This window comes from Palaemon carinicauda, chromosome 6 (assembly GCF_036898095.1).
Source record: "Palaemon carinicauda isolate YSFRI2023 chromosome 6, ASM3689809v2, whole genome shotgun sequence".
Lineage (NCBI taxonomy): Eukaryota > Metazoa > Arthropoda > Malacostraca > Decapoda > Palaemonidae > Palaemon > Palaemon carinicauda.
Window position 1 is genome coordinate 142,262,597 of NC_090730.1, and position 25,004 is coordinate 142,287,600.

Sequence of the window (25,004 nt, forward strand, 5' to 3'; positions counted from 1 at the left end):
AGTGCCATTAGGTATCCAGGAATTTAGACAGATTTGGAATCCATATCCAAGGGTGATGTGAAGGTAGTGGCTTCAAAAAGTAAACTCATTTACAAATTTCCAAGCCTATGCAACTTTAATTTTTATCCTAATGTGTGTATTATGAAACTAGTTTTCCTTATGGTTCTTAAGCTTGATTCTGATAGATCTAAAAGCTTATTTAAGAGGACACTCTATCTTTCCTGGCTGATGAAATAAGATGTAAGGCAATGGTAGAATTATATAAGCAATAGGATTTCAAAGGATATGTGAAAGATGAGTATCTTAAGTAGTTACACTAGTTGAACATGCATTAAACAGTTTCTTAGATAATAAAGAATAAATCTACATAAAGGGTAGTTAACTGGTAATTTTTCATGATAGCTCTCTTATTAATTAAAGAATTTACGTTTTGAAAGATAGTGGTGTTTGAATGAGATTGTACTTGTTAATTATTGTTTTTATTATATTTTTTCCAAATGATAAATTCTAAAAACTGTACAATTATTAGATTTTTTTCGTATTTTTGTCATTTTTGTATTATCTGTATTTTATCATTTATTGATATTCATATGGATTGCAGTTGTTATTTACTGCTTGAAATTGCAGATTGTTGGTCATGCTACAAAAGGTAATTCAGATAAAATCATATACTGAATCTATATGGGTCTCTTCATATTATACACATTAAAACATGATTGTTAACAAAGTTCTGCAGCCATTTTAGAATGTGAATATTGTGTTTGTTTGTTTTTATCTCCCAGGAGCAGTCCCCATCATACTCACAAAGCAGCACCAGTACCAGCAGTGCCAGTACCAAAAAAGAGAAAACTGACTTTGGTTGTACTTTATGTGAAAAGATTTTCAAGTCAAGGGAAGGTCTTAGACGTCACTCCAAAACTCATCAGAAGAACCCATTTTCTTGTCCAAAGTGTAGCTACACTACAATGGTCTTCAGGGATTACACACAACACAAAGAAACACACGCTGAAACTAAATCATGCCAACATTGTGATTATACAACCAAAAGTATGAAGGAATTTACTGTGCATAAGAGAATTCATGTTGAACCAATGTCTTGTCCACTATGCGATTTTTCATCCAAAAATATGAAAGACTGGGTCCAGCACAAGAAAACACATCCAGAACCACATCATTGCCCCTGCTGTGATTACAAGACAGCAAGATTAGATTTAATTAAGAAACATATACAGAGACACAAAGAAGAAGATCAACATAGTTGCCCACATTGTACCTTTAGCTTTTCAAGCAGAGTTCTACTAGGTAAGCATGTTAAATCAGCTCATGGTAAGTCCTTATTGAAAGATGGGTAGGTTGAGAGGGACCTGTCAATGCATTTCAGATGAATTTGAATTCTTATTTAGGTCTCAAAAATGGTAATATTCTAATTTTTAAAAAAAATTGCCATCCACAAAGAAAGAGTATAGAAACCTGCTGTGCATTTAAATGATTTTATATAATTAAGGGTGTCTATTTTTTACCACATTTATACAGTAAACTACTGCTTAACTTGAGAAGTGGTTTGTTTTGTAAGAATTTGTAGTATTTGTTAAACATAACCTTTGGGTAATGTTATGACCATTCTCAGATTTCTCAGCCAGAGCCCACTGAAATTTATTTAGAATAACAGATATGATTTACACTTGTATTTCAATTCAAATTATGTAGATTTCATAAGGTATTCAATTATCTTAACAATTAAACAAATATTTTTTAAAAGATACATAATGATGTTAAGCAGAGTCCCAAGGTCATGTACATGCCCACATGAAAAGCTGTCAAGAAATTAATCTCTTGGATAATTTTATACTTTAAAATCCTGTTTTACCCTTCATACTATTTTGTTTTTATTTCCTGACAACCATACAGAGAATAGTACACACCCTTTTAGAAATCACGATAGGGATGAAATAAGAAAAATACAGATAATTCCTTAAAAATTGAGTTATATTCTGTGTGCCCTTCCACTTTATAAATTTAGCATAAATGGAATTATCCTATTTAGCTTACCTTCGCACCTTCAGTACATTGCCTATTGAAATAAGTGCATATTTGGATGAGGTTAACTTTACATTAGATTTTATTACACTTATGATAAGGAAGTTCTTGGAATAGAATATTCTTATTTTTTATTCAATTTAAGTACTGTATTCACAAATTTTACACTCTCACTTGAATGTGCCAGGTACAGTTTGATATATTCCCAATATCTAGAAGCACAGTTATTTGGATGGGTTGTAATTCAAATTGAGTGTAAGTATACATGTATTTGATTTTTAAGACCTTCCGAAAGCTCTTATTGGCAACAGATTGATCTCATTGAACCCAACTTGTAAATGCTAGCATGGAACTTATTTTTTATCTACATTTAAGAACACTTCAGATGATTGATGACACAGAATCATGTTTTTTTATGTTAAATAAGTTGGTAAATATTGCCTATTTATTTCATGTGAAGTGGTTTTTCTTTTACATTCAACCTTAGACTTATGGATGAATTTACCTTTTTTTTTTTTTTTTTTTTTTTTTTTGCAATGAGACTTATGGTCCTAGTGAATAATGTATATACATACAGTATATGGAAAATAAAAATGAAAGAAAAGAAGTGTGTAAAGGTTGACACATTGCTGATAAATTTACTTTGAAAACAGTGAATTTTTACCACCAAATAAAATTAGTTCAAGGGGTTATTGGTGACTCATTTTTATAATTGCTATAATGTTATTACTAAGAGGATAATGAGTGTAGGGTAGAGACCTTTTGTGGCATCCATTCACTTCACTGAAAGTACATTAGAGCATATAAATGTGAGTCCAGTACCAGTGATTATATTTGTGAATTGACAGTGGCCAATCTGTTCATTGTGGTTAAAAATAGCAGTCATTTCAGATTTTGCTATTACAGTACAGAATATACAATTTACATAATAATCTGGAAAATGACAAATTACATTTGATGATGTTCAACGTAACTTTGCTGAACATACAGCTCAATACCATGTTTTTTGTAAATGGTTTAGTAAATCAGGATTACCAATTCCTATCTCCTATGCCAGTTTATTGTAGAGCCTGTATTTTTTCTTTTCAACATACACATACTCTGCCATTTCTTGACAATCTTTTTTATGCTAAGGTAAGCAATGTTATCATGATTTGTAGATAATGTATAAAGATTATTAATTTTTACACTTACTATATATCTATCAAGTTTTCTTATGTTTTGAAATAATTTTCTTGCATACATACAGTAACCCCCCAAGTTATACGAGATGCTAGCCTGTATGGCCTGGCCTTCTACTAAATGGCAAAATCTGATTTTTAACAAAAACCCTAAAGCAAAGCCCACTCTTGAGTATTTAAGATATAGAGCCAACAGTAATTTTAAATATATATATATATATATATATATATACAGTATATATATCACAGAATGTATCACGGTTTTGGGGAACAAACATTTATTTATCTCTAAAAAATTCAGTGATATTGGCTTCAACTGGTGCTCAAAGACAGTACCTCCATAAAATTTGAACTGGAAATTGTTGGCAATTGGCTGCGTTGGGCAGGGGGGCCGCTTACTCAGGGCAGTTTGTATTATGAAGTGATCAGGACTTAGAAAAAAGTGGATCACCATGGCAGGTGGATTGCTAGTAGAGGTGGATCATTCCAGGTTTGTCTGTATTTTCAAAATGTATCATTAAAAAGTTGCCTCGGTAAAATTCAATCATTATAGTTTAAGAGTTAAGAACAAAGTCTGACGAGTTGAGTTATGACACGCAAAGGTAATTATAAATATTAAGCCATCAATAAAAGATATTAGCAAAGTATACAGTACTTTACTGTTAATTTTTCTGTATAACTAAGAAAATAAGTGATTATATCTCTCTCTCTCTCTCTCTCTCTCTCTCTCTCTCTCTCTCTCTCTCTCTCTCTCTCTCTCTCTCTCTCTCTCTCCAATTACCATTTATTGGTGTGTTTCATTTGTGTGATAAAGATTAATAACATTTAAGAGGGCAAAGTTATAATGCCTACGTAATGAGATTAAGTGAATGAAGGAGGTATTGTACTGTAACATGTTGAACTATAATTTGCTAAGAGGGCAAAGTTATAATGCCTACGTAATGAGATTAAGTGAATGAAGGAGGTATTGTACTGTAACATGTTGAACTATAATTTGCTAAGAGGGCAAAGTTATAATGAGATTAAGTGATTGAAGGAGGTATTGTACTGCAACATAATAGACTATGATTTTCTACGCTATGTCAGAACATTAATCTGCCTTTGGTGAGCGTGGAACATCCAACAATGATGGATTTTGATAAGAGAATGTGGAATTTTAAGTGATTGTAAGAATTTTCTTGTCAAAGCCAGTCATATTTTATATGGTTTGTTTCATTTTAATTTTTAATTCCATAAAAATGGAGTAGGCTTTCTATGCCGTAGGAAACATACTTGATTGCCAAAGACCTTCATTCAGGAGTTCTGTTTTGAAAGCAGCATGTTCAAGACTTATACCTCTTCCATAGACAGTCAATTTTCAGTTCATGACAAGCTGCAAAGGTGTGTGTGCTTCTGACTGTACCAATGATTGTTACTATTCTTGTAATGGTGCTATACCTAATAATCATATATCTTATGGTTGCCCAGTTTTCAACTCAAATACATATCAAGTATTGGAAACAAATCCCTAAAAAGAATTTGTCAGAGCCTGAAATATTTTTTTTTTATCCAATTATTAAATTTTCGACCATTGGTAATATGTTGAAATAGAGGTAAAATACATTGCATGCATTGATTAGAAAACAAACCCCTATGAGATTTAAGAATGTTAACTACAGTAGTTGGTCTGGCTTAACAATTTTTTGTATAATGATGATAGTATAAAGCTATTGCAGGCTACTTTCCACATTGAGTTAAGGAGCCCCAATATCACACTGCCATGCACATGAAGTTTTCCATTCACTTTCCTTTAAACTTTGAAAAGGTCTTAATGGCAATGCTGCTGATAGCAATATTTATTAATTTCATTACCATTTTACTGTACTGTTGCCTCAGTTTGATTTTTTTGTTTTATTGTTGTTTGTAGATGGTAATGGTTATATGTTTATTGTTTTATGCTTAGTTATTTGTAAATTTTGTATCTCTTAGCTTATTTATTGAGTATTTGAAAATTCCGAATGATTATGGTGATGTCCTCAAATTGGCTGGAAACAATATAACCATCAAATTATGCCCGAATTTATAGTGCTATTACAATGTTACAAAACCATACAGTTATGAAATGTTTGTATTCATGGGTTGCAAGCCATTTCAGTGTTGTCAATTAAACAACAGAAATCCATAGTTAAATTTTTCCAAGGCCTGATTTAACTATAACATTAGCAGAAACATGATAATTGTTTTAACTTATCTAAGCCCATCATATTAAATAAATATAAAGCTGTAGGTAATGGTAAATCTAATGATAGAAAATTTTAACAAGTCAAACGCATCACTGGTTTGTGGCATCTTTCATACGAAAAAAAAAAAATCCCAATGAAAAGGTGTAACCATGCCCCAAATTGTTAATTGGTTGCAAGCGACTTTTCGCAAGTCAATTTTTGTCGCAGGTTGGATTTTCACCCTATAGATTGACAAATGCATTCCCTATTCACTTACTTAACACAAAAGTACTTATAACTGGCTACCATTTCTTAAAAACCAGATATTTACAGTAATAAGCTTCCATGTGAAGTCCAATGCTGTACAGTATAGTACTTAACTGTTATTTTATGACTTGGAGACCAATGTTGGGTGGGATGAACCATGTAACTTGGATTTAATTTTGTATTTAATAGTTGAGGAGAGCGATATGAAATTTAAACCGACGTATTTTGAATCTACATAGGGATTTTACTGTAATTATATTATCTTGAATTGTTCAATCTTGTTTGATTCGTGAATATTATTGATAAATCACATGTTTGCAAAATATGTTTCATTAGACAATCCAAAGTCTAATCAGCAGTAAATGTAACATTTTTAGAACAAATCAAGAAAATTTTTATCCAAATGAAATTTTAGAAGATTTGCAATATATCAAATAGAATTAAAATCTTTTAACTCCAAAATAATCTTTCATGCCAGCCCAAGTTAAGAATTGTAATTGTTCTGTTAAGGCTACCTAACATTAGATACTGATCATTGTGGCTTTAAGGATCTTAGGAGTAAATTTTCTTACAACTGGAAGCAGATACTGTGGTTTTAGAGTCAGTTCTGCTTCTTGTAACAGGATTTATAGATAATTTGTCATCTTTATCAGCAAGCATTGAATATTGAGAAAATCTGTGCTTCATGTATAGTACAAAACCTTACAAAGATATTAGATACTGTAACAGCCAGCCTTACCAAACCATTTTTCTTCCACCTTAGTAGCTTTCAGATATGCGATACCACTGCGGTTTTTTAGCACTTGATTGTCAGACATTGCAGCAACTCAAAATATTTTGTGTAAAAATATCCTTTAATGTATCATATTATTTACCGAAGAGGACTGTGTGTGTAATGAGATGCTATTTCTGTGGTAAGCATACAAAATTTCACAGCTTTGGTCAAATGATTTGTTTTTGGTAAATGTTATGGCCATTAATTTGCTTAATGTACATTCGGCAATTCAAGTCGACTTTGTCATTCATACCCGAACAAATTGTGCACTCACTCTTTTTAACTGTTCAAAAAGTCTGCAAATAATAGTGTGCTTTTTAAATGTAACATTTATGGGTACAATTTTCGAAACTGAAAATTGTTTGGAAGATGAATACAAGTGCTAAGAGTTTGTACTTGATATACTGTAATGACTTAAATTATTATTATTATTAATTGCTAAGTTACAACCCTAGTTGGAAAAGCAGGATGTTATAAGCCCTTTACTGAATTCTTCCAGTGGAAAATGAAGCAATTGTTAAACATTTATTGGAGTTTAGTTAGCATTTTTGAAGTACTGTGTATGGATGTGCTTTACAGTATAATATAGAGACTGACAAAGGAAATCTAGCATTTGGTTGATGCAGGTTGAAGCACAGTTATCTGTGACATGCCATAACTATTGCTATGATCATACACATTGGTCACTTATCTTGAGATGGCTGTACTGAATTGGTATAGCTAAATTGATATTTTATTAATTTTCTTTGTATTGTATAGCTGGAAAGCAGTTGTCGAACCTACAGATTCTCAACTTTGTTATGAATTTTATTAACTACAGTCCATTTCTTTTAGCGAGGCAGATTTGCACCGACTCGTAGCGGTGCCTTTTTAGCTTGGAAATGTTTCCTTATTGCTGATGGTTAGAATTATCTTGTCCAACCAATCAGCGATCAGGAAACTTTTCCGAGCTAAAAGGGCACCCCTGCGAGTCGGTGCAAATCTGCCTCGCTAAAAATTTTTTACTATAGTTTTATTGAACTCCTTGTCCTGATTCACTATACAGCCTCCTTTTTTTCATTCTAAGTTAACCCATACCAAATTGTTAACATCCACAGATTTAACTGCATTTGGGATGATTAGCTGAGCTGCAAGCCCCTGACTAGCCACAGTCCCCTTGCCAATCACTGACTTCCAACCTGACCTTGTTAACTATTAAAAATACCTGTTTAGTTAAAAAACCCACCATTACTTCATTGGCTCTGTCAAGGGACTATTTTTTTTAATCCATGGCTCTTCTTTTTTCTCATTTCACCCTGGCAACTTTCTTTTCTAAATGCATCTGGAAATATGACTGAGAGGAACCTGTATTTCTTGGGACTGGAAAACCTATGTCCTGTTTCAGTACCCAGCTCTCCTATATCTTTAATTTCATGTCCTAGGTAGTTGAGAACTTTTTCAGAGAAGGCACTTAGTGCACATGTTTATAGTAGAGAATAGAAACTTGTAGAGATAGGCTTTAAAGTGTATATTTCTATGGCAGACAAATTTAAGTACAGTAATTTATGTTTTATTCAGATTTTTTAAAAATGAAATTCCTTTCCTCAGTGTCTGTTCTTTTTAGAACTGTATGCAAGTGGAAAAATTTAGGTCAGTAAGCTACTTAGGTGCTGCTAAACCATAAATCTTTTGATATTATGGAACATTGGACTGGCATAATCCACCATAACATAAGTGAGCATTTGTAAATCAATCTATATCTTTCTGACGAATAATCCCCCCCCCTTTTTTTTTTCCTGTATCATCTTTACAGCACAAATGTATTTACATGTCTATGAACTGTTTTCACTGATTCACACGTGTTTATGAAACTGCTCAATCTCTGGGGCTAAGTTTAGAAAATAAATGCCATTTTACCAATTTTAAAAACTTCTATAATTTGAGGTGTGTACTTATAGTTACTTGGAACCTTATTTATTTGATGTATGCAGTTTTTTTTTTTTTTTTTTTTTTTTTGAGAGGGGGAATATCATGCCCTTGTTTAGGTGATGGATACCTTTAAAATTAAACTATTTGAAGGAGACAGAAACCTCCTAATGTCATGTCCCAGAGGCTCAAAACTTCTTTTCCGAGAATATGATTGTCTTGACATCAAGATTAAATAGAGTTTAATGAATTATTTTTAAACTAGCATAAATGCTGTGTTTTTATCTAAAGTTTTATTATGTATGTTGGTTACAGTAGCAGGTGCGGTAATGACATTAAGTCTAGGTTATTTTTACTTTACTACTTTCCCTCATGCTACGTCAATGTGCAAGTCAAACATGAATTCCAGTTACTGTATTATTATTAAAATAGAAGAAATTATCTAAACTAAAATTAATGACTTCAATATTTTCTTGGAATTCATTTAAGTTCCCATCTGTTCACCCCCTCACAATGTCAATCATTTTTTCGTACAGTCACTTATTGTTAAGGAGAATGTGAACTCAAAATTGCCACTGTTTGGAGAGGACATAGTTCACTCGCTAATTTGTTTCACCACTGCCTCTTTCCAGCACAAAGAAGCGTACATTATTGATTGTTTATTCATAGGATCGAAATATTAGAAAAATATTTTTCACCATTTGATAGCTTTCCAGTATGTTTTTGTATTCATGTTTTGTGTGTCCATATTTACAGAAATGCCTGTTCATAATTATTTAAGTTTCTAAAATTTGTACAGAAAAAGTGAAACCATAAAGTAGCTTTCCCCCATACAGTAGTTCTCGTGAAAAGAAATAAACAATTTTTTCCCCCAGTGTAATTGCTCTACAATTTACCATGTTTGGGTTACAGTTCAGTATTTTGTTCTGAAGGTTAATGCTGTTTTTACCTACTATTTTTGTTGCTTGTCATTTTTATGATACTATTTTTATTAAATTTTAAAATTATAATACCTTAACTACATATACACAAGGTATATTTTATAAAATGGCAGTACAGTATATTATTCTTTTAGGAGTTATAGTTTTTTTATATATAGTACAGTATGATGTTAGGCCTGAACTGGAAGATTAACCAGCCATTTTTTACATAAAACCTATAGGTATGCTCAAAGAAAAATAATTTGTTACTAATGATTATCTAGTTTACTTGCCCTGATATAATTTTGTCATTTGTATTTAAAATAATACTGTACATCATTTGCAGGTGTAAATTTGTGTACAATATTACACAGAAGACTGATTCAAGGCCCTTAGTATCTTATGATACACTTGGTAGGCTGAATTAACTCTCTCTCTCTCTCTCTCTCTCTCTCTCTCTCTCTCTCTCTCTCTCTCTCTCTCTCTCTCTCTCTCTCTCTCAAATAAGTAATATGGATGGCATGGATTAGTCACTATAAAATATGTTGAGATTAGGGAAAAGTTCTTGAAGGGGCTTAATGTGCATTACTGACATCACTTGGTGATGTGCATTCATGTAAATAAATCTTAATGCAGGAATAGTACTTTAGAAATCTGTATGTTATAATCTTAAGAGTACCAATATGAATTGGTAATTCAATTATGATTCTCTCATGTTTCAATGAAAAACACATGCCAGTTTATATTATCATCACGGATACATATTTTAAATGCGTTTACAAGATCTCCTATTCATATAGTGAGCTAACTTTGAATTGCTTTCGTTGTAGTTTGCCAATTGCTTTTTGGGTGACCTTCAAACAACTAACTTCTGGAACCAAAGAACACATTACATGTTGGAATGTAAGATTATTAAATATAAATAATTTGTCGCTTTGTATTTTGCTTTTATAAGTAATTTGTATCAAATTCAAGCAGTTTCTGCATTAACACTGAATGTTGTTATTATTTGTTCACTTATGTTTAGCAGAAAAAATTATGTTAAAGTATCTTGGCATTGGTCACTTTGATGGCAAAATAAGGTGGTTAAAACATATACGTTAGTATCTTGAAGGATCACCAAAAATGTGTTAAGCAATCAGTAAGTTGAGATGTGGGTACAAAAAGACTAAGGTAACACCCCCTCAACTTTAAAGAATTAAAGTACAAATCTTCATCTTATAATCAGTTATGATGTGAGTTGGTGGGTATTAAGGATTTGAAAATTGAACTGGTTTCCCAAAAAGGCTTCCTGGGTTGCAGAACTTTAACGGTTAGAGTCAAGTATTTTACAGCGTAGCACTTCTTTGGTAGGGCGTTTCTTTAATGAAATTGTACATCTAAGTACTGTATTAACTTTAGACAAACTACCATTTTTTTTTGTCATTTCATTGTAAGACCATGTGCATATTAGGTAAAGTTTTAGACTTGACCAAAGGGATAGACTAGTTAAGCACAAATGCAGTACAAAAGGCATTCACATGGAATTTGAGGAAATTTATGCAGTAGCCGATGCCCAAGAAACTTGACGTTTAAGAATTAAAAGTTTTAATTGCTATGCCTTCAGAAACTTATGGTATGAGCAGTAGGAACTGTAGTCAAATTTTTCTAAACATGTGATGTCTGATGTTAGTTGTGAAAGAAATTCTTGAGTATCGAATACTGCCAAGTAAACTGTACAATAGGAAAATAAAGACTTATACTTCTCTGATAAGTGTACATAAGATATATTGAATTACTGTACAGTATAGGGAAATAATGATCAAAGTTTACTGTGCAAGAAAAGTTATTTTTGCATAATGTGTACTCGGAAAAATATTTGATATTGCCAAGTAGATTTTTAAGACTAAATGTTCAGATTAAGTGCATGCTTCTGTGCATACAGTGTTCAAGATATGTAAAGGACTATGATGCTCCTTCTCAAGCTCCAAGTACAGTACTGATTTTCATAAATAGTAGCATAGAGTACTTATAGTTGTGATCAGAAGCCTGAAGGCTCTAGAAAAAAATGTCAGTTTAGCTTGTTGCAATAGATGATATTAGGCATTCTGTTTCTTCATTGGAGAATGGCATATTTTATCTTCTTATATCTAGTTGAAGAAAGCCGTGTACTTTATAGTATTTTTTAATCTCTTTGTTGCCAAAGCTTTTGTGTTGAGTATTATTAGTTTATTTAAATACCTTAGGAATTATACATTGTTTAAATCCTATACAATAATGTATTATAATAAATAAGTTGTAATATTGAAAAGCTTTTGTTTTAGATATAATGGCTGCTAAATTGTTTCTTTTGTTAGATGGCAGCCAATATTTGTTTGCTTTTTGTATCGTAAAATATCGTGCAATGAAAGTCATGTGTTCAGTTGGAAAATATATTGTGATAAACATTATCTCAGAAAGAAAGGGTATCTTTGCTAGTGGTACAGAATGGCCATAAAGGTCTTGGTTCCAGGTTATTGGCTAAGATTCCCTGTTGATTCATTTACTTTTATTGAAGCAAATATCTTTCTGGATTATAATTGATTTTCATTTAATATATCTTGTTTGAAAGTGATCGGTAAAGGAGATGAGCAAGGTTCTGAATACATGTTGTTCATGGGAATTGTCTTGATTGGGGTGTTCTGAATAAGTACACAATGCATTTCTTCTAATAAGGCTTTTCAGGGTCATTGTTGATTTACATAGAGTCCAATTTGGACACTGAAATTTTGCCATAAAATGTAATTTGTTTTTTTTAGTCAAGTTAAAACATTGTCTAATATTTATCACAGTTGCTAATATATGATTAATTTCCCAAAATGATATTAAAATTATAAGGACTCGAGAATACTGTAAAAGAAATGAGGAAGATTGTATTTAGATTGACTAAACTCTTTTGTAAAGTTTGTAAATAAGAAGTAATTGCAATCGCTGTTTACGTATGTTTGTGGCAGATTGGAATGCAGATAGCTGTTCAGAGGTAGAGATGCGTACACTTAGGTGGATAGTAGCATTCATAGTTTTACTGGTGTAAGGAAAGACTTACCATGTGAAGGAAGGTATGGGTGATTTGTGGAATATTAGGTTACAGTCAAGAGCTGTACTGTCGGTGGAGAATTGGATAACGAGCATGGTAAGTGTTATGCTATTGTTATGAATTGAGAAAAGTTCTGTTAAGCGACTGATTTGAGCAGACTATATCAAAGATATATTCATCTTTTTTTATCTATTTTGAGTTTATTAAGGCTTTTTTGTGTTCACTACCTTGTATATTATTTTGATAGGATAGATTAATACAGTATTTTAGAATGAGTTGTAATAAAGCACAAGATTATGATATAGATTTATAAAACAATATATGTGTACTTGATACAAGTAATCTAGCCAGCCAGTATTAGGATATGATAACTGGTCTTCATTATATTGGAAGAAATGAATTTATCTAATTTTTGCTTCTTTCTGTATGTCATTGATAATAAAAGCTTGTTCTCTTTGTAACTATCGTTTGGTTTCATTTCCATGTTATGATCGTCCACAAATACCAATGGCAGTAATTCATTAGTGCTTTTATACTTTGAAAAATGGCGAAAATAGACTTTCCAAAATTATAGTAGGTGACTGGTGATATACTCACTGACTATGTGAAGTCTTGATGGTACAAGGGCTAATTTTAGTATCGCTTCACGGTCGGTCTTTTAAATTATTCCCAAAGAATTGTTCCATTTGCCAGATACCAAATATATTTAACGTCTACATCAAAGGACAATCCTTTCTTAGGAAATGATTGTTTAGAGATATAGAAAGCGGGGTAATAGGGAACTACATACACTGCGTGCACATTATTTTATAAGAACAGAGAAGGGAGTTTATGTGAAAAAAATAAGATAAATACTGTACATATATTGCATCCATAAGTATACTGTATATCTTTAGTCACAAATGAGATGAGCAAATATAGATGTATGCAGACTTGGTGACAACCTTTTAACATAGTTGAAGACCATAAATCATAGTTGGGGATTATATGTTGTACCCTCCTTATCTCATGGTTTGGCAACTAAGGATTCACTTATACTTAGTTAACCATTTACCAATTTGAAAATGGTGCAGAAATTCACTTATATGTGGCCCTAAAAAAGATCTGAATTCCAGAGGCAGGGATTACTAGCTATAAACCCAGAGCCAGAGCCAAAATAAAGTCATCTCTGCCACCATGGGACTTCTGGTTGTACTGTTAAGGTGAAGAAAATTATCTACTACATTTCTTCAGCAAAAGAAGTCAAATGTTTAGTAGAGTTGAATGTACCTCCTTTTATCCTTTTCTGATATATTTGAAGACCTTCCTTATTGAAGAGTACGTAATTTGTGGGAAAAAAAAAAGATCAGATAAAAAGATACTTTGCAAAATTCCCATGTCATGCTTTTAATGATAAAATCACATTTTTTTTTTTTAAATAAAGTCAAATCAATCTTGGGACAATGTATTAATATGTCTAGCTCAAGTTCTACTTGTGTAGGTTTAGAATTTATCCAGGTTTTAGTCTGTAATTTTGACCAATAGCCAAGCTCCAGAATGGAAATTTTGGTTTAAAAAACATGGAGAAATTTGGTTCAATTTCCATCTCAAATATAAAGAAAATGTTGAGGAAATATAACATAGCTAATGTTATCATGCTTTGATAACTTTAATGTTTTTATTTCTTTCATTGATATATAAGAGAGTTATCAGATTATCAAAAATTTTATACGAATTTAACTATTTTTAAATCTAAATTAACATACTTTATCTACATTGGATCCCTCTCTGGTTACAGACAATGTTTTCGTTACCTACTTATACACCAAATAGTCTGCCCTATTCTTTAGTCTCCTCCTCCTTCATAAACCTGCCAACACGAATAAGATAACAGAAAATTCTTCTTTACTCAAGGATTTAACTACTACTGCACTGTAATTGTTCAGTGGTTACTTTCCACTTGGTAAGTGTGGGAGACTGGCTATGGCAAGTAAATGTATGAGAAAAGCAATCCAAATTCATACTATTGTTCTCTAGTCTTGGGTAGTGCCATAGCCTCTATACTGTGGTCTTCAACTCTTTGTTTAGAGTTCTCTTGCTTGAGGGTACATTCTGCATTCAGGCATACTATTCTATCAGGTTCCTTTCCTCACTGGGTTATTTTCTTTGTTGGAGCCCTTGGGCTTTAACATCCTGCTTTTCCAACTATAGTCAATTTCCTTTAGCGATGCAGATTTGCACCGACTCGCAGCGGTGCCCTTTTAGCTCGGAAAAGTTTCCTGATCGCTGATTGGTTGGACGAAATAATTCTAACCAATCAGCGATCAGGAAATTTTTCCGAGCTAAAAGGGCACCGCTGCGAGTCGGTGCAAATCTGCCTCGATAAAAGAAATGGACTATAGGGTTAAGCTTAGTTAATAATAATATATTCTCATTGAGCCAGTTAGAGCATATGCACAGATTTTGACCATTTAGCCTGGCTAAGCAGATGCATTTTTGCTCCCTTCGAGTCTAATCGTTGATCTTCATTGTGTCCACTAATTGCACTTTAACCACTCATTGTAGTCAAGGTCGCACTCTAATTCGTACTCAAAAGTGTTGTAATGATCGAGTGCAAATGTGTGTTTGGGTAGTTCTTATGTAGTTTATATTAAGAGCAGCAAGGTAGAAATAGCCTACCCAACGCCGAACCCCGACCAAACCTTATTTAAAAGGCAGTTCGAGAACTGTAAGTACAGTTTACGATCCCGTGAAACTTAGTATTGATTTCAGGTTAAAGATCATCTGGGAACAATGTCTGACTTTTTCCAGTGATTTTACGAATATTTTGATATCACACCTTTTGTTAAATCTATTGACAAGTACTGCATATATTTTGTCTTAGTTGCTAAATGTACATATTTAGTCAATATTGTAACGTCGGGAATCCTATTTTTGTATGTGCATTTTAGTTGTCGTTTGAACAGTAATAGATATGGCATTTAGTTAGGTTAGACCGTTAGAGCATTATGTATTGGTATATTGTACTGTATCAGAATGAATTGAATATATTTGTAGAGTAGGTTAGCTATGTCGATACTTTAGATTTTCAGACACTTTGACCATGAATTTGGTCATACAAATATTTAATGTAATTCATAGTTTTACTGATAAGATGCTTATGATTGTTTAATTTTATAATTTTGTATTCATATGTTTCTAAAGTCCGCTCATGAATGGCACAGGCAAGGGACAGTGCCATTGTCTTAGCAAGCAGGACAATGCTATAGAGATTGACCAATTATACATAAGATCAGCGCCCAAGCTCCCTCTCCACCCAAGCTAGGACCAGGGAGGGCCAGGCAATGGCTGCTGATGACTAAGGAGGTAGACTTATAGGCTCCTCAAACCCCCCCCCCTCCCTATCCTTAGCTCACAGTGGTGTTGAGGTTGCAGCCACTGAAGAAACTAACGAGTTTGAGATGGTCTAGAACCCCAGTTTGGCGATCACCAGTCAGGGACGTTACCAAATACCAGTATTGTTTATTCATGTTGTTTATCATTATTTCTTAAACATATCTAAACACATTTCCTGTAAGAATTAATTAACATTAATTTACCTATCATTGTAGTATCATAATTTGCTTTTACCACAATTTTCTCTATTATTACTTTAAACATAAATTAATGTTAGCCTACAACAAGTTTTAAATTACAGTGTGTGGATAAGCCCATAAAATTGTTGCCAGTCTTTTCTAACCGTTATTCAATTAATAATAGATGGTTGGAGGTACCATATATGATATGAAAAAGGCATACTTTGCATGAATAATGGGAAACACCTAGATGGGTGGAATTTGACAATGCACAACGAGATGATTTTCCAATTCAGCGATTCTCCCTTTCATAATTATCTACAGCATATGTTGTGGTGGCCTTGCAGTAGCGTCCTTGCCTGGTGAGTGCCAGACTGGGATTCGAGGCCCGCTAAAACTCGTTAGTTTCTTTGGTCACTGTAACCTTACCATCCTTGTGAGCTAAGGATGGAGGGTTTGGGGGAGCCTATAGGTCTATCTGCTGAGTCATCAGTAGCCATAGCTTGACCCTCCTTAGTCCTAGCTTGGGCGCTGATCATATGTAATATGGTTTGTCTCTAGGGCATTGTCCTGCTTGATAGGGCAATGTCACTGTCTTTGCCATTGCCATTCATAACCTTCTTAGTGAAGTCTCTTCATTAGTTCTTCCTCCGTTTTCGACATATTCATCATGGCTATTTTGGCTTCATCTACACTCTCAGGACAAAGGCATTTCATTTCCTTTAAATTGACATCGCTGGTGTTAGTGTCTGTAGATACAATTGTTGCGGTAGAAATTTTCACGAAATTCGCATCAACTCTGCCCTTAGTTTGCAGATCCACACAAAGGGCAATTTTCGGTTATGTCGTAATCTTATTTTCACTTATGTTCCTCTATAAGAACAACTGGCCTATATACTATTTCAAAGTTTACCTACGAAATTAAACAAAATAACTCAGAGAGAGAGAGAGAGAGAGAGAGAGAGAGAGAGAGAGAGAGAGAGAGAGAGAGAGAGAGAGAGAGAGAGAGAGAGAGAGAGAGAGAGAGACCCTGATACGTCTACCCTTTAGTACAGTGCAAAGTTGCAAACCACTGATGGTTATTCTATTTCGGAAAAAAGGGCCTTCTTGTATTTTTTTTATTTACAAAATCTCCCTGCGACCGAAAAGATGGCTTGTCCTGCTTACACCATTCAGGCAGTAAAGCAATGAAATCACTTTTTATCGTTACTTCAACATAATTATGCTCATTATTCCAGGTGATCAAGTCCTATGAACGAAATATTTGGATATTTGAAAATTTCATTGACCATCGGTATTCAAATGCCCTACATAGTGAAAGCCAATAGGACTTAAAGTATGTAGATTATGTAATAGATATTCATCATTTGATAAATTACACGTCCTCGCATCCTACACAAATCGTACTTCCATATCCTGTCACACATGGAAACCCTGTGCCATAGAGACCATGTTGTGGAATGATCTTCCTAATCGGGTAGTTGAATCAGTAGAACTTCAAAAGTTCAAACTTGCAACAATGTTTTTATGTTGAACAGGCTGACATAAGTCTTTTCATAGTTTATATATGAAATACCTGTTTTAATGTTGTCAATGTTTTTTATATACTTTATTTCAATTGTTCATTACTTCTTATATCGTTTATTTATTTCCATATTTCCTTTCCTCGTTGGGCTATTTTCCCTGTTGGAGCCCTTGGGCTTATAGCATCTTGCTTTACCAACTAGGGTTGTAGCCTAGCTAATAATAATAATAATAATAATAATAATAGAGGGCCTACATGATCATTTTGTTGTCTTCATTCCCGGGTATTTAGAGTATCTATCACACAGCCTATTCTGCGTTATTTGTCAAATCCACATTATCGTAGCACTTCGAAAACAAGAGTCTTCAGGTTCTTCTTGAAAGACTTAATATCCTTAGTCTTTCGGGTGTCTAGTGGGAGCTTGTTATTTAGTCTTAGAACCGCATATTATTTGAAAGCTCTAAAACCTACAATAGAAGTAAACTGAATACTTTCTTCTTTCCTATGTGCTTTGATAATGTGGATTTGACAGTAAACACCCAATATCCTGTGTGAAATGCTTTTTACCTAAGAATATATACGATAAAATAAACGTGTAGGCCCTAGTAGGGTTCCCCAGCAGTATAGGACAAGGAAAGTATGACTTGAAACCATCTGTAACTATTATAGTGAAAACATGATTCGTTGGTTGCACGATGTGTAGGCCTAACAATGCCTTGTAGATAGGCTATTTTAAATAAACTATATTCGGTCTTTAATAGGCAAGCAGTATATTTCAACCAGTTTAAGTATAATCCTTTCTTGGGTGTGACACCGTTGGTCAATCTTGCTCCACTCTTTATTATGTTTTGTTATGTCTTAGGACGCACTTTGGGTACATTGTTATAGATAGTTATAAAAGCCAATCTTGGTAATAGCACTGTTTCTTAACAAAATGTTCAAACAGATAATTCTTTACAAATCAATGTTTTTAGGTGATGTCCAGCGATTCTTATTATATTATTCATTACAGTGAAGTAAATACACCTAGGTCACGAACTCTACTAAATATCAGGTCTAGGTTGTTATTATCTATTTTGATGTTACCTAAGTTTCTTGAGCTGTTTTTCTTTACTACAACCAAAAACTCGACTTTATTTTAATTTGGTTTTAGTTGCCATCCATTAACCTAACTTTAGCAAGAACAGGGTTTAAAGTTTCAGCGGTATCACCAATATTGTTTATGAAGTAAGATTGCGTATCATCCGCAAATATTTTAACTTCACTTCATGTTTCTGAAGTACTTTAGATAGATCTATAATATAGATTCAAAATAAGATTTGGCTAAGAACACTTCCCTGGGGTATCCCTCTGCTTAATGGTTTATATTATGAATGAAAGTTTCAAATTCGTAAACATTAATTTCTGCCAACCGAGTAATCTTTTAGATATTCAAAAGCTTGGTTTTCAGTAGCGATGGCCGTAAATCCAAAACAACACTAAATCGAGTAATAAAAAGATACCATATTTGTTCTCAGCTATCATTCCCAGCAGGTCATGAAAGTAGTCTTTTTCAAAATCTCCTTACATTTGACAGTGGAAGCGGGTGATCTCATGGTCCTTATCACGTATGCAAAATAACTTTGTCACAACTATTATGAATAGCCTTTCGAATTTTAGGATCACATTTCAGGATGAAGTGGTAAATAGCCCATTCCACAGGTTTTTTTTTTTCTTTTTAATAGCTGACTTATGTTCTCCTCTACATTCTATATCGGATCCAAGCAACAATTCTTGTGAGTCAAAGTATTACTTAATTTACATCGTCTTCATTACTGAATACATTGAATATCATTAGTTTTGGTTTTAGTTTTCCAATTTTTTTGCATTTCGGTATCAGCAACTGTTTTGAATCTTATTTAGAATAGGCCTACTCTTCTTACATCGTTATCCCTACATTAAGGGGTCGGGTGCCTGATGTGGCCTCTCCAATGCCTTCTATCTAAAGTAACTTCTTCCACCACACCTCTTCTTGCCATATCATCCTTTACATTATCTCACCATCTAATCTCTCTTGACCTTCCTCCACTAACTGGTTCCTCCCAAGCACTCACCACTATCCATTTTCAATTATGTGCCCACACTATCTCAGTCATGACGCTCTTCACCTCTGCAAGCTCTATTATGCCTGCCATTATTTCTATTTCATCGTTTTCAAATCTTTCAATCAGTGATATTCCCATAATCCACCTCAGTATTTTCATCTCTGTTCTCTCAAGCTTCCTCTTTTAGTCTTGGAGCCAACATTTACAATCTATACGTTAACACTGGTCTTATCACTGTGCTATAGATCCTGAATTTTAGCTTGATTGGCTACCTCCCTCCACTTTCTGCAAGCTACTTTTATCCTATTCTTAACTTCAACCTCACGTCCTCCATCCTGACTACTGGTAGATCCTAAGTATCTAAATTGTTCCACCTGTTTTGTTACCGAGCCTCTACTTTCATGCCTGGTTATCCTTTCCCTACCTTCCATACTGTTCCCCCATAGATTCAGTCTTATCCACATTTAACCTCAAGAGACCCCTCTCCAAAGTCTCTTAATTTCCACTCCACAACACTTCTCTGTAAGTCTTCCTCATTTTCAGCAGTAATCGCTAAAACATCTTCATATAGTAACTCTCACAACTCTTAATTTCTGATCTTTTCCCTTAACACATCCATGACCACCACAAATAGAAATTAATTTGATTCTTACTTCTGATGTAATCCAATACTAACCTCAAAGATCTCCGTTTCTCCAACAGCTGTTATTCGTTTTGTCCTTGTTCTTTTGTATATTAGCTCCACTATTCTAGCCAACTTCTCTGGTATTCTATCATAAGCCTTCCTAGATCTACAAAAGCACAGAAGAGCTTCTGTTTTCCCCCGGTTCTCTTTTCCTGTAGCTGCTTTATTATAAAATTGCCATCCACAGTTCCCCTCCCACTCATGAATGCATATTGCCGGCGGATACGCTAATCTTTACTAATTAATCTAATTTACGTGGAACATCATATATATATATATATATATATATATATATATATATATATATATATATATATATATATATATATATATATATATGTGTGTGTGTGTGTGTGTGTGTGTGTGTGTGTGATAGAAAATACTACAGAATTTTTATTTTACAATTCAGTTGATTTTTTCATTTATATTTGATTTATTTTAATAATTTACTAATTTGTCTTTGATATTATTTGGATTACTCAATTAAAAGTAAAACTCAGCTTCATCTATTTTGATTTTATACTACTCATTAGTTACTTAGTTTAATCAGGTGATTAATTCATTTTTGTTACTGTATCTTGATCATAGTATCATAGTAATACAAACTTTAACTACAATCTATAAACTATTTGTCTAATAGGATATAAACTGTATAATAGATGAATTTAATTATTTAAATAGAAGTAGTTTTATTTAAGTACTTGCGGTAACACATCCCCATCTGTCTCTCTCTTCAAAGTTTTGTCTTTACTAGAAACTGAAAAGTTCCATAACAAATAAATCAAGAAAAAGCAAAATTAAATTATTACTAAAGCAAGATGATTGGATGATTACACAGAACACTTGGCTTTAAATGGAAAAGGACGCAAAATTTTATTTGCGACAATATAATTGCGCCAACGTCATTACTATGCTTTTTTTTTTTTTTTTTAATTTTAGCGTCATTGTGTTAAGTGTCGATGAAATTATCGTTCCGTCGTCGACGCAATGGCACAATTGGTGACGTAAGTGCCCAGCACTGTATATATATATATATATATATATATATATATATATATATATATATATATATATATATATATATATATATATATATATACATATATGTATGTATATATATATATATATATATATATATATATATATATATATATATATATATATATATATATATATATATGAGGCATTAAACTCTCATTCCAGTCTTTAGGCATTATTTTCTCTTCCCATATTGCTCTTAATAAATCCAGTATCAAATCTTCCCCCTCTTTAGCTAATATCTTGGCCATTTCAATTTGAAATCCTGATGGATGTGGTGTTTTCTCATTTTTATTTTACTCAGTGCCCGCTTCACTTCTATATTCCGTATATCCATCGCTACCCCCCACCCTCTCTCTCTCTCTCTCTCTCTCTCTCTCTCTCTCTCTCTCTCTCTCTCTCTCTCTCTCTCTCTCTCTCTCTCTCTCTCTCTCTCTCTCTCTCTCTCTCTCTCTCTCTTATTCAATTCAATAGTTGTTCAAAATATTCTCTCCATTTCTTCCTAATGTCCCCATCCCTATATAATATATTTCCATCTCTATCCTTGATAATTCCCAGTTGCTAAAAATCCTCTCTGCATTTTCTTTAAGTTTGAAATTTTATAGATATCTTTTCTTATTACCTATTTCTAGTCTTTCATCCAATTGCTCTACCACTCTTCCAATAGCTATACTTACTCTCCTCCTAGAATCTTTTTCATCTTCTCTGTAGGCTACAGTTCCTCTACTCCCTGTACATGGACCATGCCCTACTTCCCAGTTTCCAGTCTTTAATTGCCTTGATTTTTTTTAAGCGATTCTTGCTCCTGTCTGTCCCACTACCACTTATCTCTTTTAGACCCACCATATCGGCTAGTTTTCCCACCAATTCCTCTGTTTTCCCTACACACATTTCTTTCATACCAACCCATATATTTCCACTCTGTTATCTAGTTTTAATCTCCAAGTTCGACCTTTCCAAGCGTCTCGCTATCACAATCCTCCTAAATTTCTCACTTTTCTCCGTTTAAGGTCCAAGACCGAATGATGGCTCGTGAATAGGCACTGGGGAACTGCAGTCACAACTTGTTTTCATTTGATATCTATAACATGCCATATAATGATTTTCCTTTAATCATTTCTTTATAAAATATATATTCCTTAAGCTTAATGTCAGTAGTCAGTCTTGTTTATATATATATATATATATATATATATATATATATATATATATATATATATATATATATATATATATATACATATATATATATATATATATATATATATATATATATATATATATATATATATATATATAAAGAAAAAATCTTCTTATGGAACTGTACACTTCACAGTTCCAGCTGCATGGTGTAGGAAGCTGCACGCGAGTCTGAAAGGGAGAGCTCTGTCGCTTTCGCTGTGCCGACATGGTCATGGTGTGGTAATGGTGGAAGGTAGTTAACCTTTTTTTTTTTTACTCTAATGCGTTGTGCCAGAAAATCGTGTACTATATTTTTGAATGTGATAAAATGTAGAATTAGACTCTCATTCCAGTCTTTTGGGCATTATTTCCTCTTCCCATATTGCTCTTAATAAATCCAGTATCAAATCTTCCCTCTCTTTAGCTGATATCTTGTCCATTTCAATTTGAAATTCTGATCGTACTGGTGTTTTCCCACTTTTATTCTACTCAGTGGCCGCTTCCAGCTGTTCTATTGTATTAAGCTTTATGTTCTTTTACATTTTTTTTTATCTCTTGACAATTCCCATGACTACATCAGAGACAGAACGCTACTTGTCAACACCAAAAACAATAATTTTTTTTTTTCATGAAAACTATATGGATTTGGAAAGATTAAATGCACCTGCAGTGCTTTCAATGCAGACAAATTTCCTCAGTTGTCATCCAAAGACCAAGGAGAAAATTACTGATCTTTTCCTGCAAATCAAAACAAGAAGAATGGATTTGATTTTTAGATGAATAGACCTACAGTAGTTTGAACAGTAGAAACTTAGGTTATGGTAAGTAAAAAATAATTTTGTACTTTTAGGTTTCGATAAAGTTTCTGAATAAATGTTCTCACACCTATTTATTTCTTTTACACAACATTAAAACAAAGGATACACATTTTCTGGAGCAGTGTTGGTATGCATATACCATATACATTGTAGCTTTCCAGAGTCCTTGGAAAATACTCCATGTGCTCTACAGTTTACTTTGTTTCTCGTGTAATCTTAAGCTGTACACTCAAGTTACACATTCTTGTTAGTATTCTTTACATTTGTGACTTATTACAATAACGAGCTGTAACTGTTTAAACCTTAATTATAGGTCTCTTTATCTTCTTGGGTATTCTAGCCTACTTATATTAAAATGTACCACTACCAGTCTTCGTTCCTAATCTTGTCATCAGTGAAATTTTCATTTCCATTTTAAATTTATCTGTTATCAAGAATTGATATGGCTTCGAGTGATTTTTCAACTTCATTTTTTATATCGGTAATTATAGTTTATTTGATTTCTAAGATTTTCCCCTTAACATTTTCAGCAAATTACTTTAAATCTTTTTTTTTTTGGCTCTTGTTTTAAATGATTCAATAGTCTTTGCTTGATATTATCTTTCTCGGTAAGGTTATGTGTTTGTTTCAGTAGACTCGGTAGCCTGGGTTGAACCGCAGAGTCGATAGCATATTCCCATGTTAATCTCCAACTCGGCAATTCTTGCTTCATGTTTTCTATTGTCTTGTTTCTCTTCTATATCTCCCCTCCTTTTTTTTTTAGATTATCCTTCCCCTGTCTTCCTGTTTTTGTTTTTTCATTTAAATTTGCATTTCATTTACGCAGTCAGGACTGATATTAGTATCTATATAGTCACAGTTCTTGTGTTAATAAATAGTGCAAAAATCACATCCTATCCACTCTTTGCCCTTTCCTTTTATAGAACCACACGAGGAGCTCTCATCCGTTCACCTATCTTTCCCGTCGGCCAAGAAAAGAGAGAGAGAGAGAGAGAGAGAGAGAGAGAGAGAGAGAGAGAGAGAGAGAGAGAGAGAGAGAGAGAGAGAGAGAGAGAGAGAGAGCCGTCGATACGTCTAGCACGTCATTTTAGTTGCAGATTATTTTTTTTCGGTAGATAATGACACTCATTAGGCATATATGTTGTAGATATATACAATTGCAACAAACTACTAATCGTTATTATTTTAGAAATAAAATAAAAATGTACGCCGTGAGTTACATTTGGTCTTGTACTAGAATAATAAGTTTTTTTTTTTCTCAAATTGTTTGAATTATGAGGTCGCTATATTCATTATCAATGAAACTACTCGCATCAAATATTTGTTTCATGCAGTTACATACGTACTATATATATGATAAAGAATATATCTCAAAATTTATGACAGGTGCAGACAACAGAAGGAAGAAGAAGAAGAAGTTGTAATGTTGTTGTTGTCATAAGCGATCGCAGGGACGCTACTGACAAATATAAGATCAATCAATGATGGCGAACCCTTATGGGTTATTTCCAAGTGTGCCTGCAAACACTGGCGCCACACTGTTGTGTACGCAATGCAAGAAATTTTTCACGTATATGGACAGTGTTGTGTTATGTGAGGGTTCATGCAAGCGTTGGTATCATGCAAAATGCGCAAAGATTCCCGATGCCAAGTATAGGGTCATGCAGGATAAGGAGGTGGGTGGCATTTTCCCAGTAGCCCCAGCCTAACTACAGAGTTTTATTTCCCTTGATAAACTATTGTTTCTCAATGTTTAAGTCAACACATTAAAGGTAAT

General features: G+C 33.3%; 1 protein-coding gene across 1 annotated transcript in view; it reads left to right on the top strand.

Moving 5' to 3' along the window:
• The window catches only part of LOC137643268 (B-cell lymphoma 6 protein homolog), a 175,884-nt gene that overhangs the window by 69,370 nt on the left and 81,510 nt on the right, over window positions 1–25,004 (top strand). Inside the window, exons 6-8 of the mRNA XM_068376109.1 lie at window positions 783–1,348; window positions 2,183–2,292; window positions 24,701–24,903. Of these exons, the coding sequence (XP_068232210.1) occupies window positions 783–1,348; window positions 2,183–2,292; window positions 24,701–24,903 (879 nt within the window). The remainder of the gene's footprint in view (window positions 1–782; window positions 1,349–2,182; window positions 2,293–24,700; window positions 24,904–25,004) is intronic.